Source organism: Drosophila ananassae, chromosome 3R, assembly GCF_017639315.1.
Source record: "Drosophila ananassae strain 14024-0371.13 chromosome 3R, ASM1763931v2, whole genome shotgun sequence".
NCBI classification, from domain to species: domain Eukaryota; kingdom Metazoa; phylum Arthropoda; class Insecta; order Diptera; family Drosophilidae; genus Drosophila; species Drosophila ananassae.
The window spans coordinates 24572576-24599840 of NC_057930.1; the positions used below are offsets into that span (position 1 = coordinate 24572576).

At 45.4% G+C, this 27265-nt stretch overlaps 7 protein-coding genes across 14 annotated transcripts; 4 read left to right on the forward strand and 3 right to left on the reverse strand.

Moving 5' to 3' along the window:
• Positions 1 to 32: 32 nt before the first annotated feature.
• Positions 33 to 8173, reverse strand: LOC6497939 (kinesin-like protein KIN-7I). Of its 4 annotated transcripts, none has more exons than XR_004310143.2 (13): positions 7560 to 8173; positions 7378 to 7500; positions 6966 to 7312; positions 5964 to 6901; positions 5702 to 5866; positions 2252 to 5567; positions 1983 to 2192; positions 1643 to 1927; positions 1309 to 1590; positions 1131 to 1251; positions 584 to 1071; positions 306 to 525; positions 33 to 248 (listed from the first exon to the last, which is right to left on the reverse strand). XR_004310143.2 is itself a non-coding variant. In XM_001961723.4 (12 exons), exons 1-12 carry the CDS (start codon positions 7696 to 7698, stop codon positions 391 to 393), a joined length of 6549 nt encoding a protein of 2182 aa, XP_001961759.2. In that variant the 5' UTR covers positions 7699 to 8173; the 3' UTR covers positions 33 to 390. The 4 variants fall into 4 exon arrangements, 2 of the variants coding, with proteins under 2 accessions (XP_001961759.2, XP_014761901.1); XR_004310142.2 differs by having other exon boundaries at positions 33 to 258; XM_001961723.4 differs by having other exon boundaries at positions 33 to 525.
• A 558-nt stretch (positions 8174 to 8731) lies between these two features.
• Positions 8732 to 9672, reverse strand: LOC6497938. The gene is made up of 3 exons (XM_001961722.4): positions 9349 to 9672; positions 9022 to 9291; positions 8732 to 8966 (listed from the first exon to the last, which is right to left on the reverse strand). The coding sequence occupies exons 1-3, from the start codon at positions 9525 to 9527 to the stop codon at positions 8942 to 8944; spliced, it is 474 nt and encodes a 157-aa protein (XP_001961758.2). The 5' UTR covers positions 9528 to 9672; the 3' UTR covers positions 8732 to 8941.
• A 573-nt stretch (positions 9673 to 10245) lies between these two features.
• Positions 10246 to 18379, forward strand: LOC6497587 (paramyosin). 4 transcript variants are annotated; one of them, XM_032451878.2, is made up of 11 exons: positions 10246 to 10399; positions 10452 to 10574; positions 10645 to 10973; positions 11031 to 11854; positions 13395 to 16701; positions 16763 to 16939; positions 17001 to 17273; positions 17329 to 17595; positions 17653 to 17773; positions 17827 to 18029; positions 18094 to 18379. In XM_032451878.2, exons 1-11 carry the CDS (start codon positions 10261 to 10263, stop codon positions 18238 to 18240), a joined length of 5910 nt encoding a protein of 1969 aa, XP_032307769.1. In that variant the 5' UTR covers positions 10246 to 10260; the 3' UTR covers positions 18241 to 18379. The 4 variants fall into 4 exon arrangements, with proteins under 4 accessions (XP_032307769.1, XP_032307770.1, XP_032307772.1 ...); XM_032451879.2 differs by lacking the exons at positions 10246 to 10399; positions 10452 to 10574; positions 10645 to 10973; positions 11031 to 11854 and adding an exon at positions 12023 to 12937; XM_032451881.2 differs by lacking the exons at positions 10246 to 10399; positions 10452 to 10574; positions 10645 to 10973; positions 11031 to 11854 and adding an exon at positions 12025 to 12504.
• A 355-nt stretch (positions 18380 to 18734) lies between these two features.
• On the forward strand, positions 18735 to 20566 carry LOC6497588 (uncharacterized protein DDB_G0285291). 2 transcript variants are annotated; one of them, XM_001961720.4, is made up of 4 exons: positions 18736 to 18867; positions 19153 to 19244; positions 19304 to 19402; positions 19472 to 20566. In XM_001961720.4, the coding sequence occupies exons 1-4, from the start codon at positions 18850 to 18852 to the stop codon at positions 20226 to 20228; spliced, it is 966 nt and encodes a 321-aa protein (XP_001961756.1). In that variant the 5' UTR covers positions 18736 to 18849; the 3' UTR covers positions 20229 to 20566. The 2 variants fall into 2 exon arrangements, with proteins under 2 accessions (XP_014761729.1, XP_001961756.1); XM_014906243.3 differs by lacking the exon at positions 19304 to 19402 and having other exon boundaries at positions 18735 to 18867.
• Positions 20567 to 20874: 308 nt separating this feature from the next.
• On the forward strand, positions 20875 to 22459 carry LOC6497589 (lysosomal thioesterase PPT2 homolog). Its single transcript, XM_001961719.4, has 5 exons — positions 20875 to 21224; positions 21327 to 21468; positions 21531 to 21638; positions 21696 to 21969; positions 22026 to 22459. The coding sequence occupies exons 1-5, from the start codon at positions 21081 to 21083 to the stop codon at positions 22222 to 22224; spliced, it is 867 nt and encodes a 288-aa protein (XP_001961755.3). The 5' UTR covers positions 20875 to 21080; the 3' UTR covers positions 22225 to 22459.
• A 245-nt stretch (positions 22460 to 22704) lies between these two features.
• On the forward strand, positions 22705 to 25011 carry LOC6497591 (double-strand break repair protein MRE11). The gene is made up of 5 exons (XM_001961717.4): positions 22705 to 23050; positions 23110 to 24172; positions 24233 to 24393; positions 24458 to 24743; positions 24801 to 25011. Exons 1-5 carry the CDS (start codon positions 22824 to 22826, stop codon positions 24882 to 24884), a joined length of 1821 nt encoding a protein of 606 aa, XP_001961753.1. The 5' UTR covers positions 22705 to 22823; the 3' UTR covers positions 24885 to 25011.
• Positions 25003 to 26527, reverse strand: LOC6497937. Its single transcript, XM_001961716.4, has 2 exons — positions 25433 to 26527; positions 25003 to 25375 (listed from the first exon to the last, which is right to left on the reverse strand). Exons 1-2 carry the CDS (start codon positions 26143 to 26145, stop codon positions 25240 to 25242), a joined length of 849 nt encoding a protein of 282 aa, XP_001961752.1. The 5' UTR covers positions 26146 to 26527; the 3' UTR covers positions 25003 to 25239.
• Between the last annotated feature and the right edge of the window lie 738 nt (positions 26528 to 27265).

Sequence of the window (27265 nt, forward strand, 5' to 3'; positions counted from 1 at the left end):
AAGGACGATGGAGCCAATAAAGTGCTTGGATATCCTGTTTTAAAGTCTCTCAAAAACTCTAATAATGATAATTATATTTGGAATATATTTTAAACTGCACACAAATTACATATTTTTACATTTTAAAAAGTTTTACATGAATTTTACACCCATGCAATACAATACTTAACACATTAAATACTTAAGTACATTTTTTAAATTATGATTAGACAGTAGCTTGTAGCTTCACTAGCTCATCCTGGATTATTCTGCAAAGGTCTGGAATAGTTCAATAATCTAGAAAACTTAATAAAGACATTGCCTACCTTCTTTGATGAATTTGATTGATGAATTTTAAATATATACACTAAACAAAAAAAAATATGTAAACTCTAGCAAACTATTTTAAACTTATTTGGCTGTTTGGCCAGAAACTTTTGCCCTTAACTCAAGAATCTCATCCTTGCGTAGCTGAAGGACCTTTTTAGCAGCCTCGTACTTCTCTCTGAGAGTGAGCATTTCCTTTTTCTGACTTTCGCATTGCGCCTGGAATAAAACCATTGATTATTAAAGCTATTAAGTGAAAATTTCTACGCTTACTGACCTTCAGGGAACTAATTTGGCCATTGGTAAGGGAGCAAATGTTGGAAGTGTCAACATTTTCGTTTTGCTTTAGCTTCTCCTCCAGATCCTTTATGATACCGGCTCGGAAGCGGCATAAGCGTACAGTTTCCTGGTATTTCTTGGTTGTCTCCTCTATTACCTTTTCCAGTTCAGATTCGGTTTGAGTTTGAGTGGAGACCACAGAGGGTTTCGCGCTGATAGCTTGGCCCGTAGCGGATAGCCCACACTTTTCAGAGAGATCATTTATTTTAATGGTAAGATCGTGGATCTTCTGTTTTAGCCGCCTTTGCTCAGTGCGCGCCTTTTCCTGCTCCACCATTATCCGCTTCTTTAGCTGGGCATTTTCCTCCTTCAGCGGATGATGCTTCAACTCCAAGTTGAGGGCAGTCACTTGACTCTCCCGGATAAAAAGTTCCCGCTGACAGGTCTCTAATTTGGAGTTCAGCTCAGCGCAACTACAATTACTATCTGAAAGGTGGAATAAGAATTAGAGAAAAAGTTGCAATCGTTCATGAAGCAACACTTGCCCACGGGATCCGTCATGGTGGATGATTCTCGGACATCATTCCAGTAGGAGTGTCTGCGATTCTCATCATGGACACTGATACGCCGATTTCTGCGGATCTCTAACTCGGAACTCATGGATTTCTAAGTATGATGAGCAAGGTTAAAAACTGGAAAGTTTTCTTCAAAAATAATACCTACTCTCGGCAAGGGGGCACCTGTATTGCGATCTAGACTCTTTCTGGCTACTGGAGCCGTAGTGGATGCCACCGATCCAGTAGATGCATTCGAATCGAAGGACAAGTTGCTTCCATTAGCTTTCAGTCCAGATGCATGGACAATCGCCAGTTCGGCCTCAAGTTTCTTCAAAATTTCATTGAGGTTGCAGACTTTTTCCTCCAAATTGCGCTTGTCCTCCAGAAGACTAGAAATTGTACCGTCCATGCGATCCTTTTCCGAACGGAAACTTGACTCCTTAGTTTTCTAAAATTATACATTTTAAACACAATCAAGTACAAGTTTCATACACACTCACCAGAGCTGATCTCAGCTTCTCAGTTTCCGAAGTGAGTACTTGAGCACTCTGATTCATTTCGAGTAATTTTTTCTTGGCAACCTCAAGTTCCATAGAGAAGGATTCCCGGATGGACTCGTTATCAGCAATCCGTGTTTTCAAATCATTGACAAGTTTAATATTTGCATTATTTGTCTCCTCCAGGCTCCTCAGCTTCACAACCATCTCTTTGTTTTCCTTGGAAAGTTTTGTTAAATTCAAGTCCATTTTCTCCTTTTCCTTCTCGAAGGTACTAGTTTTGGTTTCCTGAAAACGAAAATGAATTAATAACCACATGGAGGAAATGTATAGAAGAACTCACGAGTTCCAAGCGCAGTTTTTGATATTCCTGGGTAAGCTCCCCAAGAGACCGACGACCCTGTTCCATTTCCTGACTGATCTCCTTGGATCTGTGGCTGATGTCAGCCTCCTTGGCTCGCAACTGCTCTTCAAGCTGCATGTGTGATTCTTTTAGTTGGGTAACAAGCTTGCGCTCCTCTGCTATCTGGCTTTCCAAAATCGATTTTGTTTCCTGCTCAATCAAAAATAGATTAATCCTCAAAAAGAAAACAAAAATGAAATGTAACCTACCGTTTCTGCCCTTAGTTTCTCGCACTGCTGACCAAGTTCATTGATTGTCTGCTGCTTGACCTCCATTTCCCTCGAAAACTCGTCAGATTTTGAAGAAAACTCGGCATCCTTAGCTTGAAGCTGCTTTTCAAGCTCTAGACAGGACTCTTGCAACTGAACAATTATTTTCCTTTCCTCTTCCAGCTGGAATTGCAAGTTTTGGGAGTTCTTTAGTTTCACTTTCATCTCCTCGTTCCCAGCCTCCAGTTCGTCCTTCTGCTCTTGAAGGCTTTTCATCTTCAAGTTGAGCTCGCCCACTGAGCCTTCCAAATCAGATACCTCTTTTTGGAACTTGTTAGCCTGGTTGGTCATCTCGTTTTCCAATTCCTGTAGTTGCTTCAAAAGCGATTCTTTTTCTGAGCAGATAGATTCCCTCGCCTGCAGAGCAAACTCTAGTTCTTTGCGAAGGGACTCGACATCAAGATCTCTTCTGGTCACTTCCTCCTGGGCAACCTCCAGTTGTGACTTCAGGTTATCCACCGTTTCCTCCATAACAGCGCCAGCTTCTTGCGACGCATCAAAGGATACTATAAGGTCCTCATAACGATTAAGAAGCTCCTTCTGCTCAATATCCTTCTCCTGCGCCTTCTGGAGCGATTTTTCGAGGTCACTTATTTTGGCTTTTAAAGTTTTTATTTTTTCTTCCATTTCACTTTTTTGGGACTCCTTCTCTTTTACCAAAGATTCAACTTCCAACTGCACCTCCTGGAGACACTGCGAAGTTGAAGCTTCTTGTGCGACCGCATCTTCTAGCTTTAAGATCAGCGCCTCCTTCTCCTTCATAAGGCTCTCCAACTCGATACTCTGGGTTTGATTCTTCTCCTGGAGCTCTGCTATTACTCGGTCGCTGTTGTCCTCTTCGCGAGCTTTTAATTGAGTCTGCAGTTGCTCCACCAGTTTCTGGCTCTTTTCCAACTCCCGCACTTCTTTTTTCAGAAGATCTACAGCCACGTCCTGCTCCTTCTTCAATTTTTCCAGTTCAAGAATTTTTTCATATTTTTCATTCCTCTCAGCGACCACTTCCGTCAAAGTGGATCTCATGTCTTCCACCTCGGCCACCTGCTTTTCCCGATCCTCTTCAGCTTTGGTGCGTTGTTCCTTCAGCGCTGTTCGAATAGTCTCCAGTTCCATGGCATGGATAACGTCCACCTGTGCTTGCTCTTCGCTTCTTTGCTGTAGGATTCCTCTGATGCGCTCCAACTCAGCATTGTTTCTTTCAGCCATTTGTTTCTGCTGCAACTCAGCTTCTTGAAGTTTTATTTCGAGGTCACCCTTGATACCCTTTTCCGTCTGGTAGTTGTCATTCATTTCAGCAAGTGCCTGTTCAGTCTGCTCCAGCTGCTCCTTTAATGTGGCAACGGTGCTCTCGTACTTATCCCTACTCTCCTCCCACTCCAGGTTGTATCTGCGGAAGTTGGCACGGTTCTCGCTCTCGCAGGTTTCAAGCTTCTGCAAATATTCCAACTGAAGATCATTAATCTGCTCCGACTTGGATTTAAGGTCTTCCCTTGTTTTTAGAAGCTGTTCCCGTAACTCGTTTAGTTCTTTCTCCAGTTCTGCTCCGATAATGCCTTGATCTTGCAAGCTATCGGATGCACTTAAGCGCTCTTGAAGTTCCGCCACCGATTTCTCTGCCTTGATACTGCGGTCCAGAAGATTTGCATTCGATTCCTGCAGCTTGTCGATGAGAGTTCTATCCTCGGCCAGCTTCAGTGCTTGGCGATCGAGTTGCTGCTGCTTCTGGTCGGACTCCAACTGTAGTTCCACTTGCCTGACGTCCATAGACAGGCATCGTTCGTTTAGCTCCTGGATCTCAGCCTGCAGCTGCTCGATGTTCTCATTCTTCAGCTGCAACTGTTTCAGTTGATTGTCCAGCTCTCCCTGGAACTGAATCACCTTGGCCTTCAGCTCCTCGAGGGATTCTTTCAGAGCAGTCACTTCCTCGGACTCCAGTTGGGCTGGCATTGGAAGAGTATCATCCGCTCGAAGTATACTCTCGCATAGTGTACTGTCCCTGAGAGCCTTCTCCTGCAGTTCCTCGCACACCAGCGAGATCTCTGCATTCTGCTTCTCAAGACACTCAATCTGTCGCTGATAGTCCTCCACCTTGTTGACGATGACGCTCTTCTCGAGCAGAGCCGACTCCAGGGTAGTAATCTGCTCTCGCATCTCGTTAATATTCATCAACTCGTCCTTGAGCAGATCATTCTTTTCTTTTATCTCATCCTGCAGCTGGGAAATTATCGCGAGGAGTCGCTCCACTTCCGCCGATCTTTCTTCCACTAGCTCCTCGCTGGATCGAATGATTTGGAATCGGTGCTGTTTTATCAATCCCTTGAGAACTGTAGAGTCGGCAGAATCCGTTGGAGAACCCACATCCTCCACGTATTTCGCCGACTCCATACAAAGCTTAAGCCGGTGCAGGCCCTGATCTTGCTTATTCTCCAGTTTCATAGCTCGGAAAATGCGACTAGAACCAGAATTAAGTTGCACTTCTATTTGGTGAACAGATTCCGAAATTCTAGCAAACTCTCCTGAAAGGTCCGGCTCATATACACTGCTCTCCATGCCCACTCCCGAGCTCTTCATCGACTCCATTCCGCTTAATGGGCGAAGCTTAAGCTCTTCCCGCAAGGCATCGTTCTCCTGGACACTTTCCATTAGCTGATTGGAGAGGCAGTCATATTCCCGCTGGATCTCATCATAGCTCGCCTGCAGCTCCGTGATTTGTTTCTTGAGAGACTCATTCTCCGCCTTGCAGTCAGCTGCCAGCGATTCTAACTTTGAAAATTCAGTTAGCTGCCTCTGGGCCACCTCGAAATTCTCTTTCAAACTATCCATCTCCGCCTGGAGTCGCTTGTTGTCGGCCTCGAGTTGCTGACATTGCTTCTCGAAGTTGCTCGACCTAAGTAGGGTCTCTTCAAGCTCATCGCACTTGTGGCAGACCTGAGACTCTGCTGGTTGGCACATGGAGCGCATGAAATCTTCCTTGCTATTGCGAAGATCCAGAGTCATTTCGTCAAGAGACTTTTTAAGATCCTCTATGGCCGCGTCCTTTTCTGAGAGGGCTGACAGCAGGTCCTTTTCCCGCTGGGCGGATCTTTCCTTTTGCGACTTGAACTGGAATTCGAGAGTGACTGCATCACGGTTTTCCACCTCCAATCTGGCCATTGTTTCCTTCATAGCTTTTAGTTGCTCCTCGTAACCCTTGATCTTGTCGCTCGCTTCCAGATTATCCGTCTTCAGAGCGCTGACCTCAGTCTGCAGGGCCTCGCATCTACAATAATGAATAATTATTACTAAATTTATTGAAAAAATAATACCTCTATGAGTTTCTAGTGCGGATGGGCATGATAAAGCGTCACCTGAATACCTTTTTAACCTTTTCTTCTCCAGAACTCTCAAACTCACCGCTGCTCTTTGGTCAAACAATCCTGCTCCAACTGATCTTTCTGGGCCGTGACTTGGTCCAACTTCTCCTGCAGCACCTGCGCCTTCTCCCACTCCACATCAAAGTGTTTTTCTAAGTTTGTAAAAGTCTGCAGCTCCTGGATCTCCTTCTTGATCCTCTCCATACTAAGATAGCGTTGCGGATGAGCGAATGGATTTGTAAGATGAGGATGAGGATGGCATGAGGGATGAAGTGCAATGCAAAGATGGAGAGAATACTTACGTTGCGCCTTTCATCTCACTTGCGACAGGGGTCAAAGGTAGCAGCATGCTGTGCAACTTCGCTTTCTGGACAGCCGGTGGAACTGCGTCAAAGTCGATGCAGTCTGCGGGAAGGAACTCCTCGTCGATTCTACTCTCATTGGCGCCCAAGGCCAACGATTGCAGGATATTGATCGTCTTTGGAGCCTTGTCCAGTCGACCGGAAATATGGGAAGTGGGGAAAAACGTGGGCTTCGGTAGATGAGAGAGCTTCGAAAGGGGAGGAAGGTGGGAGCTCTCTGCCAGACCAGCACCCGTCTCCTGTTGGGCTTCAGCATTTTTTTCCGGCCCGGGACACCAGGTACGCCGACGTTTCTGAAGCCGCTTGTCGCTAAGGGATGTGCTGGAGATAATCTTGAGCATATCCCGCTTTATGCAGCGCTCCAGCTCCTGCACTTTCAGTTGGCTCTCATTCTTGCGCTCCTCCTCGGCAAGCCGATCTTTCAAATCCTTTATTTCGCGTTCGAGGCGTTTCATCATCGTTGCATCCGACACCATCTCGTTCAGCTGGGGCTTGGTCTTTATCTTCTTGGCCCGCATGGCGAAGCTAAGGGTCGACTGGGACTCCTCCAGGATCGAGGGCTTGATGGTACAGATGATGGAAGTGAAAGCATTGCCTCCCAGGGATGCTTGAAGGATGCGTGTGAGCTTGGAGTCCCGGAAACTGATGAACTTGTTACTCGACTGCTCAGCCCCGCTCTCACTCTCCCGTTCCGCCAGATTTTTGATGACATTGCTGAGGAAGAGCAGGCTCTTGTTGATGTGTCCTCCTTCCTTGAGCCTAGCCCCAGTGGCACCAGTTTGGTCAGCTCGTTCAGAACCAGCCAGATCCACCAGGTTCAGAACACTTTGATTCACGGCATCGTCTTCGGCGCGGTCTGACTTGCGCGACTCGATGATCTATAATATTTTCGGAAACTTCATAGTTAGAAATAGTTCCAAAGGTAAAAAGTCCGGAACTTACTATGCGGAAGATGGCATGCGATCGGCTGGAGCGCTCATTCATGTTAGTCTCGCCCACGGTGCGCTCTTTGTTGCCCATGCTGAGGAGGCGGAGGAGGTCATCTTCGCATGTTATGATGCACTCCTCACAGTTCACGTTCACCATTCCGTTGCCCAATTCGTGTATCTTAAGGTCCTGGTTCTTCTTGTCCAGCAGGTCGTAGATTTTCTCGTTGTAGATTTCAATATAGCCCACTCGCAACAGAAAGTCGCGATCCTTCTCCTCGGAGATCTGTCGGAAGATTTCTTTGGCGGCCAGCACCATCACCCCCGGGTTTTTGTTGTCGCCCATCATGGTATAGGTTTTTCCTGCGACGAGGATCAATCCAGTATAGAAGTCAGAATCAAAAATCATGCCATGTAGATGTACTCACCCGATGAGGTCTGACCGTAAGCGAAAATGGTTCCGTTGAATCCCTGCATGCAGGCGTGGACAATGTGCTTAGCCATCCGATCGAACACCTCCTGGTTGCTGGCACCCTCATCGAAGACATAATCTGTATAGAAGGCAGAGCCGTGAGCGCTTAGGCAGGTGAGATAGTGGGCAACAACTCACCAAAAACACAGGGCTCCGCATGGCTGTCGGTGAGCTGGATGGAGCGTCCCTCCTTCACCAGCCAGAGCCGCGAGAGTCCTGGCTCGCAGGGACGCACTTTGATGGCCACCTGGATGGAACGAGATCCTTTCGCGGACATTTTCTAGGCTTCAACTTATTAATTCTCGAAACAAAAATACAGAGCACACAGTCACGAACACAAACGACTCAATAACATTCAGAATTAAAACTTTCCAGGTCAAATGCTGATCGCCATTGGCGTTTCTAGGTCCGCTCACTTTTCTATTTTCTATCTTGATTTGGACTTATTGGAAATGTTAAATTTTTAGTATACGAGTTTATATTTCGCAGCGTTTAACCGCTCACTTTGTTGTTGAATTCAAAAAAATGCCGCTTCTTAACTGTTTGGTCGGCAGGGGTAGAAAGCGTAAATGATAAAGCAAGATCAAAAACAAAACAGCAAATTAATCGGTTAGAGATGGGATCTGCCGAACCAGTTCTTGGATACAACATGTAATCGGAACCAGAATCAAATTTCCGTTAATTTTAAAATTTTGAAAAATATGTAACGAAAAATATAATCCATGATTTTTAAACGGATTAATTAAAAAATTATCCACAAATCCTTTACCGTATTCAGCCTTAGGATCTGATCACAATTGGGGAAGATAGACACATAAAAATTGTCAAAATACGAGTATCCACGATTTTGCAAGGGGCTCTATCACAAAAATCTATATGAAAATTTGTTTCTGGCAAAGCTATAGACATAGCAGTGGGCCATATACGAGTATCCACGAAGGGGCTCCAACATAAAAAATTTGAAAACAAATCGATCGGAAAATTTGTTTCTGGCGTTTGATATAGATCGATATAAAATCGATCTACAAATCGTTTAAGGTATTCCGCTCAAGAATCGGATGTGTATCGGCAAAGATATGGCCTTCGTTGTGGGGCATGTTGCCCCACACAGGCATTTTCAGGATTTCGAAGGGGAGCCATCAGAAAATTTGATGAAAAATCTAAAAAATATTTCGTTTCTAGATTTTGATGCAGATCGATGGGGAATATATCCACAAATCGTTTAAGGTAATCTGCTTAAGAATCTGATGGAAATTGGCAAAGATATATACATTTCAGTGGCCCATATACGGGTATCCACGATTTTTCAATACATGAGCAATAGTTTTTCTTTATTCCTTTATTTAACAAATACATTTTTGTACAAATTTTTTTTCTAACTAAATTGTTTAAAATGAAAGCCACAAAATCTTCTTTAAAGGTATACGAATATTTTGTAACTACCATTTTAACCAATTCATTAGAATGATATAGGATAGAATACTGTTGCCAAATGATCCCTCAAAAGCTGCTCCTTCTTCTTATTGAATTAATAAGGATTGATTCCTAAATACATTAAAATTAAGAACTTTTTAATCTTGTTAATGTTTGTTATATTTACCTTATTTGACGGAAAAAGTCTATCTTTTTTCGATCTTCTGGAACAAGCTCGGTTTTTAGGTGGTCGTCCATAAATTTGAACCTGCTTGAAGGAAGCATATAGAACACGTTGATGGGACGTCGACAGAATTCTGGGTCTGGCAGAACATCCTCTACCTTGCAGGGAGGCTTCATCTTTCGCCTAAGGTGACAGGAGTAGTCATGGGAGTAAACAGAAGTCGGATGGTCTACTTTCGGGGGTGGTATTCCGGAAGCCGCCATTTCAGGATATCTGTTAACAGGATAGCAATCATCCAATAAGTAGCTTGAGCGACAGCAGAGTACTCACTGTTTCGAGGATAACGACCGGAAATTGACTATCTTTTTGGAAACATGTCGGTGTCTTTCATAGGTTTCCGGCGTCTTGGCACCCAATTCTAATGCTTCTTTAGTTGCTGACTTCAAACCAGCCATGCAGCTGTTCACATCGTCGATAAAGAATACGTTCGACTTTTTCCGGCATTGCATGGTGCAACTTTCACACAAAAATATAATGCGAACAACAAATTCCTAAAAACTAAATAATCTCGGAATAAAACACTTGACAAGGAGTGTGTGGACTTTAAAGGAAATTTAATGCTATGCTCTAAAGATTAAATAAAGTAAAGAATAGAAAAATACATCAAGTTTCGTAGCATTAAGAGCAGCGAAAGCACAACTTTCATTAATTCGAATAAGCCGCCAAAAACCATGCATAAAACATCAATGATGGAACGTGGACTTTCCCTTAAACTATCGATAGTTATAACAGCCGATTAAAAAAAATGCCAAAAATAATAAGCTTAAATACCTTTTTAACTCTTTTAAAAATAAATATCAAAATATAATTGGATTAGGCAGCAGAATATTATTGAAAAAGACTTTTTAAACAAAATGTTCAAAATGTTATCGATCTTCAACACACTCTCACCCTCCGATGTATATTTTGTTTTGGCCAGGTTCATCAATTCCACTTTGCCATGTTCATCGAAACAACAGTTAAGGAGGCGGGTGTTTTTTCAAATTCAAGAAGGTCTGAATGTCAAGGGAGATATATAAGTATATCATTTACTATTATTGTAACGTGATAACTGTAAGGTTGTGTTGTGATTCTCTGAATTATTCTGTATCGTTTTTTGAATCGATTTTTTGTGTCGCTTTTTTGAGTCGATTTTTTGTGTCGCTTTTTTGCGTGGTTTGTTTTTGAGTATAATTAAAAATAATGTCAACAATAAAGGCATCTCGTCACTTCTTGGTGGGCGTCAGAGTATGTCCATGCGAACAGGGACACTCGCGGCTGTGGAAGGTGAAGGAGAAGCGCTGCATCCAATCCATCCACCAACAAGAGCCCTCCGTCTTTGGTAAGTGTCTGCCATGCCCGGGCCTTCCCTCATGCCTAAAGCGCTTCCACAGACTATGTTTTCGACGAGAAGACCACCAACCAGGAGGTGTTCGACAAGATGGCCAAGAAAATAGTTCAGTTCTTCGTGAAGGGAGTCAGCGGCACTATATATGTATATGGCCAGACCTCGACGGGTAAGTATTAATACTTTGGAGCGCTCGGGAATATGCTGATGCCTTGGTATTTGGTCGGTCCGTGGTGCAGGAAAGCGGTATACCATGGAGGGTGACGGCTCGAATGTGGGACTGATGAAGCTGGCCGCCAAGGAGATCTTCCAGATGATTCCGGAGGAGAAGGATCGCACCTTTCTGCTGCGCGTCAGCCATATCGAAATTTATAACGACAAGATCTACGACTTACTGGATAAGAAGAAGCAGGACGTTAAGATGCAAGAATCCGGAGGCATTCTCCATATGAGTTGTGAGGAATGCTTCATATCCTCGGAGAATGAGCTCCTGCAGGTGCTGAGGACGGGCATGAGACAGCGCCGCATGAATGGCCGACCTAACCGTTCCCATGGCATTTTTCGAGTGGTGAGTTATGTTATAGTTTCCAATGACGCCTCCAGACACCTGTTCTTTAATTCACAGCTTTTGGAATCACGCAAGAGCGACGGTACCGAGGACAAAGCTGTGAAGCTTAGCATTCTGAACATGGTGCAGCTGGCTGGTTCCGAAAAAGGGGCCCAAACGGGCGCCTCAGGAGACGAGTGCCAAGTCAACAAGAGCCTCTTCCATCTTAAAACCGTAATGAAAAAAGTAGTTGACCTGCAGAACCACTCATCAGAAGAGCTCATTAGCAAGCACATCAGTTTCCGCGAGTCCAAGCTAACTCGCATCCTTCAGGCATCGCTCACAGGCCATGGACTCACTTCCGTGATCTGCACCATCAGGCCTTCCGTCTTGACAGAGTCTCAGTCCACAATCAGCTTTGGTTTGACGGCCAGGTTGATCAAGACAGATAGTTCCGGGCATGAAGTGGCATACAAGGATACGGCGATGCGACGAATTAACAGCGACATCGATGATCTTAAATACCAGCTTAATCAGGAGCAGCGCAGGAATAACCACTACAAGGTGGCAGAGATAGAGCGTTCCATTGAACGGGAGTCTACCAAGATAATTTCAACCACATCGCTGACCGACAAATGCCACCAAAAGCGACGACGCACTCCATGCCCGAGCTCGCCTGATAGAAGTAATGATACGGACTCAGTTGCCGAGAAGGGCGGACTTTCTCAACCCACATCGAGGATCGCGAAGATACAAATACCCATTCCCAAACTTACTCGCCTACCTAGCCGGTTTAATTTTGCTGCCCCGACTTTCCATTCTGCGTCACCGGATGTGACTCCGGCTCCAGAAGAAAAGGCCAAAGTCAAAACCCCAACAAGGGAACAGAAGGACTCGAAAAAGTGAGTAACAGAGAAGGTCAATAACTTTTCACTTGTCTTTCCATTTGTCTTTCAGTCTATCTGCATAGTCCTCTAAAAATAATCTATCCATTAAGAGTCATTTATTTTTAGTCATGCAGGCTGTTTAAAGGAGTTCTATTTTAAGCAAAAACAAGGGTGTCATTAGTTTACTCCCTGTGATTATTTTATTCAAGTTTATTGATGTAAACTTTACATTATAACAAAAAATGTATTCCTAGGCTAAGAAATATTCTATAGATAGATATTCTATATAGATAATATTATGATATAAGTAAGCTCTTATTTGTATTTGATTTCTGATAAATAGTCCACTGGACTGAAGTAGTTTGAATCTTGTTATCCACCTCTGTTGGCCGCTCACCTGGCACCTGTGTGGGCAAAGTGGTGAACAGTGCCGTGGCACTGTTCTACGCGGCTCACGCCCGAGTCTTCTGGTGCTCACTCTCCGCTCTTTCCTTATTTGGATCTCAGTCGTTGGGGAGCAAGCTCCACGCTCGAGTTGCGGGTGCAAGTCACGAAGAAATCGAAATCGAAAACGAAAACAAAAACAAACGCCAACGCAAACACTCGGAAAGCGGAGAGAGGGCTAGGGCTAGGGCGACCGGGAGCGGAGCGGGCAGGGAGGATGGGTAGGTAGCGTTTATTGAGCCAGTTTCGCCAATGGACTGCGGACTGTAGACTGGGCTGGAAGCGATGACGCCCCACTCGATCGTTTCGCGTCTTTGACATTGGGAGCGATAAGCCACGGCAGGCCAGGCCAGGCGGGCAGGCAGGCAGTTACCTAGCAGCTATAGGCAGTCGGGAAGCCAGTTACCTAGCCAACTTCTTGATAATTTGATCGCTCGAATTCCGAAATGTTCATTGTGTTTATTGCCGTCCATCAGCCAGCACGCTCCCGCTTCTCCGACTTCGATTCCGATTCCGACGAAAGTATTCGTCCCACTATTTTTCGACTTGGGTGATCGGTGGCGTACATACGTACCTATTCCCACTCTTGATCCCATCGTGATACCCTGTGATGTAATGAGCTAATAGCTTGGCCAACTGCAACGGTCTGAGAGAGTGAGTAAACGAGTGAAATGACTTGAAGGTCTATAATATAGACTCTATATAGTGTTTTATAAAATGTTGTTTACAATAAGCTTAGCACTCGAGGGCAGAGGGAGTCAGTGCATCCAAATAGAATACAAAATATGCAATTGCCAGTGGTGTTATTTGGAGTGCCAGCTATATCTGTCGCAAATCCCACACAGCTTGCCGCCTGGTGCAACTTCAACTTGAACGCCGCCAGCTGCTGCTATTTTTAGTGGGCCTTCCACCGAGTTCCCGTCTTCCATTTTGGGGATTTGTGTAAACAATTTTCTTTCTAGGAATCTTCAGTTTTTCATACAAACATTTTTGGGGATTGTCATTTGTTTAGATCAAGTTAGTATTGAAAGGTCTTTCAGTTCTTATTGATCATGATCCCGTTCGAAACTGTATCAAATGAACTAACTCAATTTTCTCATCCCCCGAATAGCGATGCCCTGCTGGCCGAGATTAACGCCCTCGCTGTGTCCAACCAGTCAGCGAATGTGAAGATCCAGAGGTACGAGGACCAGGTGAAGGCATTGAAGCAAACCATCGCTAAATTGGAGATGGATCGCTCGGAGGCATTGGGCCTGTCACGTCGCCTCCAGTGCCGCGAGAAGGACTTGCTGTCTCAGATCACGGATAAGGATACGACTATAGAGCGTTTGCAGGAGACCCTCGACCAGCTGTCGCGCGAGGTGCTGAACCAGAGCAAGGAGGAACAACTGCGCTCATTGTGCCCCGATCTGCAGGCCTGCTTCGAGCGAATCTGCCGGAAATGTCAGGAGCTGGGACACCTGCTGCCCGCCGCCGACGCCAAGGGCATGGAGGTGATTGCCTGCGAGTGCGACAAGCTTCGTGCGGAGATCTTTGCCAGTCGTTCGAAGCTGGAGAGTGTCCAGGCCCAGCTCCGTCAAGCCAATGACGAGGTGACTGAGAAGTCTGACTTTTGCCAGAAACTCTCGCGTTCAATATCCTCGGCGCAGGATGAGTACGGGCAGCTGCAAAGCCGGTACGATGATCTGGAGCAAAAGTGGAAGCGTCAGCAGGAGGAGATTAAGGCCTTACAGGGGGAATACGAGAAAATCCAGAGAAAGTATCAACAACTGCAGGTGGATTACAAGAAGGAAAAAGGGTCTGGGAAACAAAGAAGTGAATTGCAGGCCAAGAATACACAGCTTCTGAAAGAGATCGAAACTCTAAAGACACGAGTTGAGGAAACTCAACAGCAGCTCGACAAGTCCATGAACTTTGAAACTGTTGCGAAGGATTTCAAGGCGGAGAATAGGAATCTCAAAGACCAACTGGCGAACCTGAATACCGAATACGATAACCTTCAGAAGGAATTCGAATGCCTCTCCACCCAGCTGGTTGATAGTGTCCAGGAGAACGACAGCCTGCAGCAGATGATTAAACAGCAGTCGACTTGCAGTGTGGAATTGGATATCGAGGATGAAGAGGAGTTTAACGTAAGGCGGGAGTTTGCCCAGCTTGCCGACGTGATCTTCCAGATCGAGCTCCATGCAGAATCCGATTTCTGCTGCCTCTTCACTTCCACCAAACTGAAAGGGAGTCAGAACAACAATCTTATGCGCCTTAAGCTCTACTTGGACTCAGCCAAGTTCACTGAGGATAAGGAAGGTGGTTTCGGTATCACCTCTGCTACGGTCTTCAACGGCCTGATAAAGCAACACAAGTTCAGTTTAGTTCGAATGAGCCAAAAGCAACTTGAGGAGGAAACTGGCGAGGAGGTGCACCTCTTGAAAATGGTGTCCAAGCTGGAAAAGCAGATTCTTTGCAAGAATGAATTGTTGGCGGATAAGACGTCCCAGGTGAATGACTTACGAAAGCAGATACGAACAATCACAAAAACATTAGAGGAGAAACGGGAGTCCGGTGGAGGCAATACGCCTAGTCCCGATGAGGTGACCACTCTGAAGGAATCCCTGAAAGAACTGCAAACTAAATTGTGCCATCTGCAGGAACAGGTGGAGAGCCAGTTGAATCAGATGCTGGAAAAGGACAAGAACATAGAGAAACTTAAGGCTGAGATCGAGGAGCTGACCAGTAATGCCCAGCTTATTGAGCAGTTGGAGAAAGTGAATACCGGCCTCCTCGATCGGGCAACCAGCGCTGAGAAATCCTTGGCAGAACTGCAACGAAGCATCAATCTTTTGCGAATCAAGGAGGAACAGTCCTCGGCCAAAAACGAGAAGCAACTCAGCGACCTCCAAGAGGAGCTGAAGAATACCAAACTGAAGCTTCGGATGAAAATAGACAAGATCAATGCCCTAAACCAGGAACACTCGCAGAAGCTAGAGACAAACAAAAGCGAGCTGGAGGAGGCTAAGGAGAAGCATGAGAACGAACTGGCTGCCCTCATCGAGCATCTGCGGCTGTCCGAGAATACTGTCGCGGAGGTAACTGGTGCCTACACGGCGGAACTGCAGGAACTGAAGGACAACCTCCGGAAGGAATTGGGCGAAGCTGAGAAGCAGAGCAAAGAGACTGTTTCAGTTCATCAGGAGCAACTGAAGGAGATCAAAGATTTGCTAAGCCAAAAGCTGCAGGAATCTCATTATAAGAGTCTCCAGGTGGCCGAGTTGAAGGAGAGGCTGCACAAGGCCGAAGCGGAGCGGGACAAGCAATCGGCCAGGGCGATACAGGAGAACTTGTCCTTTGAGGATATGATGCGGCAACGGGACTCGGAGAATGCAAGAGCTGTGGAATTGGAGAGATCCAAGGGCGACCTTGCAGTGGCTCTGGAACAAATGACGAAGGAGAAATATGAGCTGCATACTCTTTACACGAAAAGCCTAGACTTTGTGGAGCAGTTGCAGGAGCAGCTGGGGAAAGATGACGAAAGAAGCAACCATAAGTTTGAAGAGCTCCAAACCAAGTATCAAAAACAGATCCATGACATGGAAAAACTAATGAAGGAGAAAATCGCCCTGCAGTCAAAGATCGAGGATGCAAAGGCTGATCACTCGGTAACCTTGGAGAGACTCTACCAACTCGAAACCGAAATGGAAGACTTGGCGGCCAAAAAAAATGTAGAAAAAATTGGTCTTGATGAGAAGGTCGAGACACTCGGGGCCAAGGTGACTGATCTAACCCAAGAAATGCTCAAAGCCCAGGAGAGGGCCAAGGACTACGACCAACTCCTTTGCACCCACATGGAGCTGAAAACCTCGCTCTCTAATGCCAAAAACTTGAGCACCGAGCTGGAGCGAAGAGTCGACCACTTGAAGTCCCAATTAAATGTGGCCCATGAGAAAGTCTACAAACAGAACAATGAAATAGAAAAGCTTCGCAGAGATCTGGATATTGCTGTCGAAGAAAGGGAGTCTGCTCTTTCGAAACAGGAGGATCTGATGATGCAAGTGGAGGAAGTAGAACAGCGGATGTCTAACCAGGCTTCGGAACACAAGAAGCAGATGGCCGATTTCCACGGCTCGATAGAGGAGCTGCCGCTGAAGATAGAGTCCCTTAATAAGCAGAAACAGGAACTGGAGGCCGTAAACGAGGAGATGAAGTTGAATTTAAAGGCATCTCAGCATCTACAGGCCCAGCTGGAGGAGGAGCGAAAAGTAGTTGCTGATCTACAAGAATCCTACTCCAATCTGAAAACTAAATTAAAGGATATGACTCGTGAGCATGCTATGTCGAAAGTGGACATAAATCTGGAAATGGAACGCATCAAGCAGAATCTTCGGAAAGTCACCGAAGAGTGTGATATGTTGCGGACCGAACTTGTAAGTTTCCTTCCTAAATTTTCAGTTTCCCATGTACTAAGCCGTTTAAGACATTTTTCAGGAAACCAAAGAAGGTTGCGAAGCTCAGCTGGAGTTGGAACGAAACCTTGTCATCGATCTGAAGAGTTTTCGGGCCGATCTCGAGAAGAAATTGATTATTATGAGTGCCAATGAGAAAAAGCATAATCAGTTAATGGCTGACGCCAACGAGAAATGCGAGCAGCTCCGCAATGAAATTGTAAGGATTAAGCCATGTACATGAATTCTTTACCAAATTTAATGGATAACTTTATTTTCAGGAAAAGTTCCAGCAGGATAAAATCCAAGCTGACTTGCTCATCTCCAACTTGTTGAAAGACAAATCGGAAATGGAGGAAAAGCTGGCTATTCAGAAGGATGTAGACGCAAGTAAGGTTGAACTTGTGGCTCACTTGAGAGCCAAAGAACTAGCAGAATTACTAGAAAGACAAAAGTTGGAAAGTGATCTGGAAGAGGCCAACGACAAATGCACTGAATTGGTCCAGAGGATCGATGCAGTCAGTGCAGAGTGTGAGCAGTTGAGAACACTTCTTGTAAGACTTGTGATATTTGTTATTTCGGAGTGTAAACTAATACTTTTTATTTCAGAAAACCAAAGAGTCCTTGTTCCGGACCGAAAAGGGACGTCTGGATGCTACAATTAGTAGTCTGGTGAGTGACAAGCGCAACTTGGGCGAAAGTCTCTGCACGCTCACAGATCAAATCGAAAAATTGGAGGCCGACCTGGCCGCTGCCCGATGTGGCTTCAAAGTACGTGGAAACACTTCACCACACTCCCCTTCCGGGTCGCCGCCATACGCTACTGTTCCACCGCACCGACATGGCTTAGATCGCAACTCAGCTATAGCTTCAAGGGTAGGATAAAAATCATAATTGCATAATTAAGGAACTAATACTATATTCTTTCTGCAGAAGCTATTCAACTTGGATTCCGAAGTGCGCAGGAATCGAAGAATTTTGGCCCACGACCAGAATCGTATGCAGTCGTGCAGGAACAACATTCAGGATTCTGAAACTATGACTGATCCAATAGGCAAGTGTGTTCTCTTCGTGTGGTAGTCTTTATTTCTAATTATTACGTTGTAGATATGAATTTGAATGGCGATGTTGACCATGCTCCTGGTCAACAGAATGGGAATCATCCAGTAAAGGACGAATCAAACATCAAATATCAGGAGACACTTCGACTGTGTCGTTACCGTGCCGAACTCCTTGAGGAAATGGAGAAAAAGTTAAGGGAAATGAAAACTAACGATACTTCCAAGGATTGGGAGATTTCTTCACTTAAGGTCCGTAAACTTAATATTTAGCTTTTTTTTTAATAATTCCCTTAACCCTTGTGATTTATTTAAGGCAACATGCGAAAATCAGGAAATTCTAATGGTCTCTCTTCAAAAGAAATATGAGGCCGCGAAAACAGACTTGCAGACACTTAAGGACGAGGTTGCTAATCTGCGGTCAAATATCGCAAAATTAACTGGCGGGCCAGCCGCCAATTAAGTCAAGTCGTGTATTCAAGTATTAAGTTCTTCCGGATTAAGTGTACATATTTGAAATTAATATTTATGTTTAAATGTTTATGTTCACCCTTTAAGTGCTAACTAGTTGGCCGCCAAAATAAATTAATGTTAAATTAAAATCATTCTGTAATTTATATTTTTAATCAGATAAAATCCTAAAAGGTTTAAACAAAGCGATATAATTTATATCAGATATTTAAATTTAAAAAAGACGTTCCACTGCGAACTAGACTTTAAAAGTCGATATGTTATCGATTGTAATAGATATGAATTTTAAAAATAAAATCTTTTTTCAGAAAAAATGCTACTGTTCTACATAAATTAATATATCCCAAATATTATATATTTTAATTTTAATTTTATAAATATTAAAAAACTTAAAAGTTGCGCAAAGAGGAAAATTTGAAAATTAAGCTAAGTCACAAACCAACTTGATAGTTGTGCATATATACAACGATTATCGATATATCGATATTTTCATACATTGTAAACAACCCTAGTGAATAGTGTTGGCAAACACCATACAAGCTTACGCTGAGGCAAAACAGAAAATTACGGGCAAAAAATAGCGCAAACGCCTCGCAACGCCATGAACTCGGCTACAAAGGTAGGTACAGGTGCTCCGCCCGGCCCGCCTTCAAGGGAACATCTTATTCCGCCGCCGGAACTCCAATAACTCGTACCGCAAAAAAAGGCGGCGCGGGAGAGAGTCGATAGTTGAGAGTCGTCTTCGTTTGTCTCACTCCTGCGAGTGGGAAATTTGTTGTTCCACCGGAGGGTTAAGGTGTCGGTAGAGGCGGCGGGGGTTGCGTTTGTTTTGAATTTGCACGCGGGCCGGGAGCAACAACAACAACTGTCTAACCGATTGCATCCGAATCACGGAAACTTGCAGGTTGGGGAGATATTCACGGCCGCCGGACAGGCGTTCAGCAGACTGGGCGATCTCACCATGCAACTGCATCCCAACGCCGAGTCGCCTTCGGGGTAAGTAGAGTTGTGTAAGGAACGCCCTGACCCTAGCTAACATGTTCCCTCGCCACCAGGAAGTGGACTGACGAGGAGATCGACATGCTGCACTCGTCGATTATGCGCTTTTCGGACGACCTGAGCAAGATCAGCCTAAGCATCAAGAACCGTACCGTGTAAGTGAATCACTGGCGAGGGAACATGGCCCACTTGGCGGATCTCAGCTAATTAACTACTTCTTGCAGATCCCAGATACGGCAGGCTCTGAAGAAAAAGGCCTTTGAGGACGCCGGCATACCCGCCAAGCAAGTGCCCGTCCAACAAGTGCAGCAGGTCCTCCTGACTCAGCCCCTCATCCAGTCACAGCCCCAGCTGCAGCAACAGCCACAAACACAGCTACAGCTACAACAGACCCAGCCACAGCAGCCTTCCCTGCCGCAGCAACAACTGCAGCCAACTCAAGTATTCAAGCATGTAGCTTTGGTGGCACAACCGAAGCAAATCATCTTGCAACAACCACTCCAGCAGAACACAGGCACCACTGTCACAGTAAAGCAGTATCATCAGATGCAGAAGGCGGCGGCTTTGGCGGCAGCACAAGCGGCAGCAGCAGCAAACACACCCACAATCACGGAAAACATCATTATCCAGCAGCCCACTTCAACTTCCACAACAGCAGTAACAGCAACAACCGGCGCTGCTGTTCTGCCCTTAGTGCCTGCTGCTGTCACAACAGTCCTGGCGCCGGCGGTTGTGATTGCGGAGGATGTGGTAAGCACCACCTCTAATCCTCCGGCAGCGGGAACTGGAACAGTTGCCGTAGTGACTTCCGGGGCGACGATGCCAACGGAAACTGGAGCACCGGCTGGCCTTAAGTGTGGGCCAGATGTATCGATGACCCTCAACCGCATCAACGTTCAGGAGAATGAGGTCGATGTCGAGGAGTGCTTGCCCGCGGAGGTGGTCAAACTGGACTTTGTTAGCGAGGAAGTGGCCGGGTGAGGGCTGGAATTCTTCTACTAGCACTGTGGAAGAAGAAACGCCACACACCTAGATCGAGAACTCTTTAAAACAAACGGTTGAGATGCCGCCCTAGCCCTAAGCATAAATTGTTAAGTGTTGTCATTTGATATACCTTGAAATCACCTTTGTTCCCGGCCCCCGAAACACGAAACAAGGATGTTGCGGAGAAAATAGAGAGGAGTGAAGATACAGAGCATAGATATTAATATCGGAGCTAAAATGCTGCACCTAGACTTAAATAAACGCAAGACACAATAGTGCAAAGTACGTAACGACGATCGTGTAAGTTGAGAGTGAATAAATGAGCATTATTTTAAGTTCTTGGACAATTGTTTTTATTCTAATGAGATCCTTATTAGGATTGGGACCAAAAACTTGTATCTGACGCCCTTCTTAACTTAACCGCCACGGAATTGACAATTAGTTCGTTGAGACTAGAAGCCACCATTGGTTGGAGGCTTGTGGGGATAGATGAGGGCCTCCTTTGGATTCTTTCAACTGGAAGCTAGCTCTCAGCCCGGACTCTTGCATCTTTTTTAATTTTTGAATAATGATAGCGTTGCCGGATTTCTCCGCTCACTCAAAAATCGGATTTATTTAGAGTTTTTCAACACTATCTTGGGTGTTATCGCTATCTTGGGTTTCCAACTTTAATATTTCCAGCTCTGATTCAGCTGATCTTTGTTTATTATTTAACTTCGAACGACGCACATCTATAGAAACGATTAAGTGAACAATAATATCTTCGTAATCTAAAATTAGTTTCCATATAAATAAATTATCCACGGGTATTGCGGTAACCCACAGAAAAAAAACTATAATTGTGCGAAAATGAGGCTTGCGCATCTGCTGCTGGTAGTAGTTGCATCCTGCTCAATTATATCCTGTAGCCTGGGATACAGACCGGTCGTGATTCTGCATGGAATTCTATCCGGGGCCGAGTCCATGACCTTGTTGGTGCAGGAAATCTTAGCGGTTTGTTATTGGAATCCCCTTGTTATTGTTTACATTGCGAAAGAAACAAAAACAATGCCAAGGTCAAAGTCGAGGCGCAATTTAATCGATTACGATTTATAGGCTCATCCTGGTACTATTGTTTACAACTGCGACAAGTTCAACGGGTGGTACAGTCTGGAGAATGCGTGGCGTCAAGTCGACCAGATTCGGGACTACCTCAATGAAGTCGGAAAACTGCATCCTGAGGGAATCATTGTTCTGGGTAGGTTAAATCAGCTTTCTCTCATGAAAGGTAATCTTTTTAACTAAATTCTTACATTGTAGGGTACTCTCAAGGTGGCCTTTTGGCCCGGGCAGCCATTCAGAGCCTCCCAGACCACAATGTGAAAACCTTCATATCCCTCTCTTCCCCACAAGCGGGGCAATATGGAAGTAAGTTTCAACGTGCGGAATTCGATTGGATTTAACAGAATTATGTTATACTTTTAGCAAGCTTTTTGCACCTTATTTTTCCCGATCTGGCGGCCAAGACTGCCTTCGAGCTGTTCTACTCCCGGGCGGGGCAGTACACCTCCGTCGGTGGCTACTGGAATGATCCGCACAAGCAGGAGCTGTACATGAAGTACAGTGAATTCCTGCCGCTGATCAACAACGAAAAAAAAACCTCAAACTCCACCTCATTCAAGATGGGAATGGTGCGGCTCAATAGGCTGGTGATGATTGGAGGACCCAACGATGACGTAATTACTCCTTGGCAATCCAGGTTAGGCTCATAAATAATAATTATGTTGTATGATACCTAATCCTTTCCATTTACAGTCATTTTAGTTACTATGATGAGAACTTGGACGTGGTACCTTTTACCAAACGAAAGTTTTTTACTGCCGATTCGATCGGTGTTAAAACCCTTCAAGAGGCTGGCAAACTCATTATAGTGATCAAGCCCAATGTCCATCATCTGGCCTGGCACAGGCGGAAGGATGTCATTCATGAAGTAATCTTGCCATACTTGGACTGAACAAATATCACCTGACGCTTAGGAAAGGCTCATGGAATATTTCTCATCAATAAGCATAAATGTGAAGACGCCGCAGAAGTTGGCAGACTGGGACAAAATGATCTTTTCTATATTTTAAATAGCTAATACCACAATTGTAGCTAAACGATTAAGTTTAAGAATTAGTGATTGCAGAGATTTATATGAACAAATATTTTTTACCTATGCTCATAATATATGTCTGGACGAATTTATACTTATTTGTTATTATTTATTGATTTAGTAGATTTTTTCAACTATGTATTTAAATTTAGCGCCCCAATATTTATCGAAGCACATTCGAGTTGCCAGATCGTTCATCGATGAAAGAAACTGATGGATTTGAACGATTAAAAAGTTGGGTAAGGTTTTTAGACTCCTTATAATGAATAAAATAAAATGATAAATATAAAGTTTACTTCAATTTCTATCTGAGATTAATAAAATAAGAATCCACAAACCACCAGACTGCCAGAGAAAGTCTGGCCACACTGTATTCAGGCACCGTCAGCGGTCGAATCCGTGAATTTCACAAAGGTGGCGGCAAACAAATTGGAGGCTTTAAACACCAAATTACAACCATGGCGGACAACAGCGGTGCAGAACAGGATACTGATGATGTGATCCGCATCATGGTGGCCACTGACAACCACCTTGGCTATGGCGAAAAGGATGCTATTAGAGGCGAGGACAGTTTTACGGCCTTTGAGGAGATCCTGGAACTGGCTGTGTCCGAGGACGTGGACATGATCCTGCTAGGCGGAGACCTCTTCCACGACGCCGTTCCCAGCCAAAATTCCCTGCACAAGTAAGTTCCGACTTCCTTAAATTCTTCTATTATCGCTTCATCACTTTGTTTTTTTTAAGATGCATGGAACTGCTGCGCAGATACACCTTTGGAGATCGGCCCATTTCCCTGCAGATTTTAAGCGATCAAGCGGAGAGCTTCCACAATTCTGTCAACCAGTCGGTCAACTATATGGATCCCAACCTAAACATTTCCATTCCGGTCTTCTCCATCCACGGCAACCACGACGATCCGAGCGGGTTCGGAAGGCTTAGCTCTCTGGATCTTCTAAGCACCACTGGTCTGGTGAACTATTTCGGTCGCTGGACGGACCTGAGCCAAGTAGAAATCAAACCCGTCTTAATACGCAAGGGCGTGAGTCAGCTGGCACTCTACGGGCTAAGTCACATCCACGATGCCCGGCTTGCACGTCTGGTTAGGGACTTCAAGGTCAACTTTTTCTGTCCCGAATCTACTAAGGAAAATGAGGAGGATGAGGACGACTGGTTCCACCTTCTGGTGGTGCATCAGAACCGAGCGGATCGCGGGCCGAAAAACTACTTGCCTGAAAACTCGCTTCCTGCATTCCTACACTTGGTAATCTGGGGTCACGAGCACGACTGCAGAATAGAGCCGGAGCTGAACCCCAAGGGCTTTTACGTCTCACAGCCGGGGTCGTCGGTTCCAACGTCTCTTTCACAGGGGGAGTCCATTAAGAAACACGTTGGTCTGCTGGAGATCTACAAGAACAAGTTTAAGCTTAAGGAGCTGCCGTTGCAGACAGTGCGTCCTTTTGTCCACGAATCCGTGGTCCTTTCAGACTTGTCTGATGAGCTGGAGTTGACGCAGGGAAACGCGTCTGCCAACGTGCACAAGTATGCCAAAAAGCGCGTGGAGGCCATGATAGAGCAGGCAAAGTCCCAGCTCACGGGGCACCCCCAACAGCCCACACTGCCCCTTATCCGGCTGCGTCTGCTCTATACGGATGAGGCGTGTATGTTTAATACCATTCGCTTCTCGCAAATGTTCAGCACTCAGGTGGCCAATGCCCAGGACGTGGTGCTGTTTAGCAAGATCGCCAAGCGGAAGACAGAGAAGGAGGGGCCGCAAAGTTTAGACAAAGAGGCCATTCGAAAGGCCATGGTAAGGAAACAAAATCCTTGAACATTTTATTCAATTTTGATCCTGGCATACAACTTTTAGGAAGCGGAAAATGCTACTCATGTAGAAGAATTGGTAGCTCGCTACTTCGATGGGGCCAATGCGAAGAATCCCTTAAAGCTGTTCCACTCCAAGGCTTTGTCCGAGATGACCTTTCGTCTGGTGGAGCGTAAGGATGCTAATGCGGCCGATCATATTGTCAAGTCCGTCCCGAGAAAATTAAATCTCCCATGACACACTTTACTTTTAAATTTTTTCAACCTTCAGGTTCTACAGGGAAAAGGCGGTGGATCATTTAATGGAGACCATGCCCTTTGAGGAGAACATTGGCGAAGAGGTGAACAGTTGGATGCTTCGCAGCAAGCACGAGAGCCTGTTGAAGGAGCTAGACGCGCGGGGCGGCAGTGTAAAGAAGGACAATAAGTCTCCTAACACCAGTGCACCTACAACCAGCGGACGAGGGCGTGGCAGTCGTGGTGGAGGTCGTGGACGAGCTGCGTCTACAGCAGCCACGCGGGGAAAGGGTCAGTTGGATGTCACCGTCAATACCACTGTAAGTAATGAATAGAATTGAACCATAAAATATTTAATTTCGTTTTTTTTTTATCAGCGCACTTCGTCGAGACAAACTTTGTTGAACAACATAAAGCCTAAGAAAAATACTCCTACATATTATGTAGATGATTCGGATTAACTCACATTCCAGACCTGGAGAAGGTTAAACACAAAATGGATATATTTTATTAAAAGTTTACCCATTGTTTCTATGTATGTAATAAATCTTATAAAAAAAAAAGAATTTTACTTCGTGATCGGTTAAACAATAGTTTTAAACTCAATATTTATTTTAGATATAATTTCAAAACCCCTCCACGGTTGCTTCAACGTCCAAACAAATTATCCTATGACTTAAGGACTACGATAAGGTAAACGGACAGCTGCCGGGCTCCACCTGGAGCGGCTAAATGTGGATCGTTCTTTGGTGGCCTAGCTGCTTCAGAACTCCGTCCGACGTGGCCAGAGATTTCTCCCGACACAGGCAACAGGCGTTACTGCTGGTGGTACTCGTAGTAGTAGCGATATGGATCCACCGAAGAGCTGCCACCTGCGGCGGTTACGCCCACAGTTCCGGCTGCTGCCCCGCCATTCGTTTTCGACACTGGCCGGATCACGTAGGTGTTGCGTCTGCAAAAGAATGGGATATAGATTTGATTGTCTAGGCAATTTATGGGTTTCACTCACCTGTTGTGATCACCGGCGTGCACCTGAAAACTGGTCTCCTCGCTGTGGTCGTGCGAGAAGAGCTTCTTTAGTGCAATGATCCCTGCTATGGTCAGGGCCACCTTGCTGATGACCAGCGCCTTGCCGGCAATCGCCGCTAGAGCCTTGAGACCTACGGGACCGGCGATGCCCATGGCGGTAAGCAAGGCTGCCACCACGTACTTAATGTGGCCGCCGTCCTTGTGCTTTTTCTTATGTCCATGTTTGTGTCCTCGTCCTACGCTGGCATCCTCGTCCCCACCGCTAGCGATGTCGATCTTAAGCGTGTGCGTCCTTATGAGCTTATCCGCCTTGGACAGGAGGGCCCGATCGATGGGGGCCAGGTTGCCGAACTGACGGGCATCCGTTAGAGACCCCAGGATGCTTTCCGCTTCGCTGTGGTTTTGCTTTTCGAGCACGAGGCCATCGGCGATCTTAATGGAGTCCTGGTCCAGGGCGCGAGTAAGGGCATGCAGAGCCTTTTGTTTGAGGCAACCGATGAAGTCGTTGGTATCCTGGCACTCATCGTACACCCTTCTCACGAGACTCATCTCCGGGCCTAGGCCGAAGCTCCAATCGGTGGGACTGGAGGTGGGCGATTCCATTACTGTGCTGTGACGTCTCCGCCTTGGAGCCACTGCCGACGAGGCGGTCGCCACGAACGCCAGGAGAAGCAGCCACTCGGGACGCCTCATGGTGGTGTGATTGCAAAAGGAGGCGGCTGTGCTGGATGTAGTGTCCTCTTTGAAGATGTTCGAATTCCACGACCACTCGGGGGTAATCTCGTGATGCTACTGCAGCGAAATCGCTGGGCGGGAGGAGCTTTTATAAATTGTGGCCGCCGATTGCGGAGCACTCGAATGGAAAGAACTGGCGTGCCCGCTGGGAGGCAGACAGATCTTGGACTTGCCGGTGGATGGTGGCTGGTGGATGATGGGTGATGGATGCAGCAGCCACTTGAGGAGGGGCCAATTAGCATTGGCGATATTTTGTTATGCGTTCGACTGGCGCTGACATGTTTTCGTTACTCAAACCACGGATGGATGCCCATCCATGCCCAAGTCTTGAGATCTACGGAGAGCTCGCCAGCCAGAAAGTGGCACTTTTCGATTTCTATAAACATGGATTTAGGTAGGTTTTTGATTAAAGCTAACTATTTTCTTAAGGTTTTTAAAATTGTAATTAAATGTTATGAAGATTAAAAGAAAATTAAAATATTTATGTCATTACATTTTAAAAAGACTCTCTGGAAAGGAGATCCTTTTCTTTAGGATTGTATTGTATATTTTCAGTATTATTTATTATATTTTCATGTTAAAAAATGGTTAATAACAATATATTTTAAAACACACTAAAAAAGAGATCACTGGGGCATTAGAACTGCCCAGATCCCGTTCCCTGATCTCCAGCCTTGACTTGTTTAGACCATGTTTATTAGCACATTAGTTCTTCAAGAAGAGAAGCCCATCTGTATGGCGTTAAAATGGTTATTATGGAGCGCAAAAAAGCAACATACATGTCTTGGAAGGCAACAACCGCTCTGCTCTGTACACGATATCTTGGTAATAAGTAATGAATTTTAACGATGCGTGCAGCCGAGTGATTAAGTCCATGCCGGCGGCTACTGCCCCTTGGACTTGGACTGGGGATCGTCCGCAAATTGGTTATCATAAATCACAAATGTTTTTGGCGGGGCGGAGGAGCCGGGCATGGCAAGGGGATTCCTCGTCGATGCCGTGCAGTGATCGCTGCACATTTGGCTCACTGGTCCACTGGGTGAAATTGAGTTGGATACAGTTAAGAAATTTTCTTTTC

Excerpts from the sequence above, each read along its gene's own strand:
- LOC6497939 (XM_001961723.4), bottom strand. The coding sequence starts at position 7,698 with ATGTCCGCGAAAGGATCTCGTTCCATCCAGGTGGCCATCAAAGTGCGT. Across the intron at positions 1,928-1,982 it reads AAAAACTGCGCTTGGAACTC|GAAACCAAAACTAGTACCTT; the intron begins GTGAGTTCTTCT and ends TTTCGTTTTCAG. Across the intron at positions 1,591-1,642 it reads AGAAGCTGAGATCAGCTCTG|AAAACTAAGGAGTCAAGTTT; the intron begins GTGAGTGTGTAT and ends GTATAATTTTAG.
- LOC6497938 (XM_001961722.4), bottom strand. The coding sequence starts at position 9,527 with ATGCAATGCCGGAAAAAGTCGAACGTATTCTTTATCGACGATGTGAAC. Across the intron at positions 9,292-9,348 it reads CGGTCGTTATCCTCGAAACA|ATATCCTGAAATGGCGGCTT; the intron begins GTGAGTACTCTG and ends TCCTGTTAACAG. Across the intron at positions 8,967-9,021 it reads GACTTTTTCCGTCAAATAAG|GAATCAATCCTTATTAATTC; the intron begins GTAAATATAACA and ends TAATGTATTTAG.
- LOC6497587 (XM_032451878.2), top strand. The coding sequence starts at position 10,261 with ATGTCAACAATAAAGGCATCTCGTCACTTCTTGGTGGGCGTCAGAGTA. Across the intron at positions 11,855-13,394 it reads GAACAGAAGGACTCGAAAAA|CGATGCCCTGCTGGCCGAGA; the intron begins GTGAGTAACAGA and ends TCCCCCGAATAG. Across the intron at positions 16,702-16,762 it reads ATATGTTGCGGACCGAACTT|GAAACCAAAGAAGGTTGCGA; the intron begins GTAAGTTTCCTT and ends GACATTTTTCAG.
- LOC6497588 (XM_001961720.4), top strand. Across the intron at positions 19,245-19,303 it reads AACGCCGAGTCGCCTTCGGG|GAAGTGGACTGACGAGGAGA; the intron begins GTAAGTAGAGTT and ends CCTCGCCACCAG. Across the intron at positions 19,403-19,471 it reads AGCATCAAGAACCGTACCGT|ATCCCAGATACGGCAGGCTC; the intron begins GTAAGTGAATCA and ends TACTTCTTGCAG.
- LOC6497589 (XM_001961719.4), top strand. The coding sequence starts at position 21,081 with ATGAGGCTTGCGCATCTGCTGCTGGTAGTAGTTGCATCCTGCTCAATT. Across the intron at positions 21,469-21,530 it reads TGAGGGAATCATTGTTCTGG|GGTACTCTCAAGGTGGCCTT; the intron begins GTAGGTTAAATC and ends CTTACATTGTAG. Across the intron at positions 21,970-22,025 it reads ATTACTCCTTGGCAATCCAG|TCATTTTAGTTACTATGATG; the intron begins GTTAGGCTCATA and ends TTCCATTTACAG.
- LOC6497591 (XM_001961717.4), top strand. The coding sequence starts at position 22,824 with ATGGCGGACAACAGCGGTGCAGAACAGGATACTGATGATGTGATCCGC. Across the intron at positions 24,173-24,232 it reads AGGCCATTCGAAAGGCCATG|GAAGCGGAAAATGCTACTCA; the intron begins GTAAGGAAACAA and ends TACAACTTTTAG. Across the intron at positions 24,394-24,457 it reads GCGGCCGATCATATTGTCAA|GTTCTACAGGGAAAAGGCGG; the intron begins GTCCGTCCCGAG and ends TTCAACCTTCAG.
- LOC6497937 (XM_001961716.4), bottom strand. The coding sequence starts at position 26,145 with ATGAGGCGTCCCGAGTGGCTGCTTCTCCTGGCGTTCGTGGCGACCGCC. Across the intron at positions 25,376-25,432 it reads CACGCCGGTGATCACAACAG|ACGCAACACCTACGTGATCC; the intron begins GTGAGTGAAACC and ends ATTCTTTTGCAG.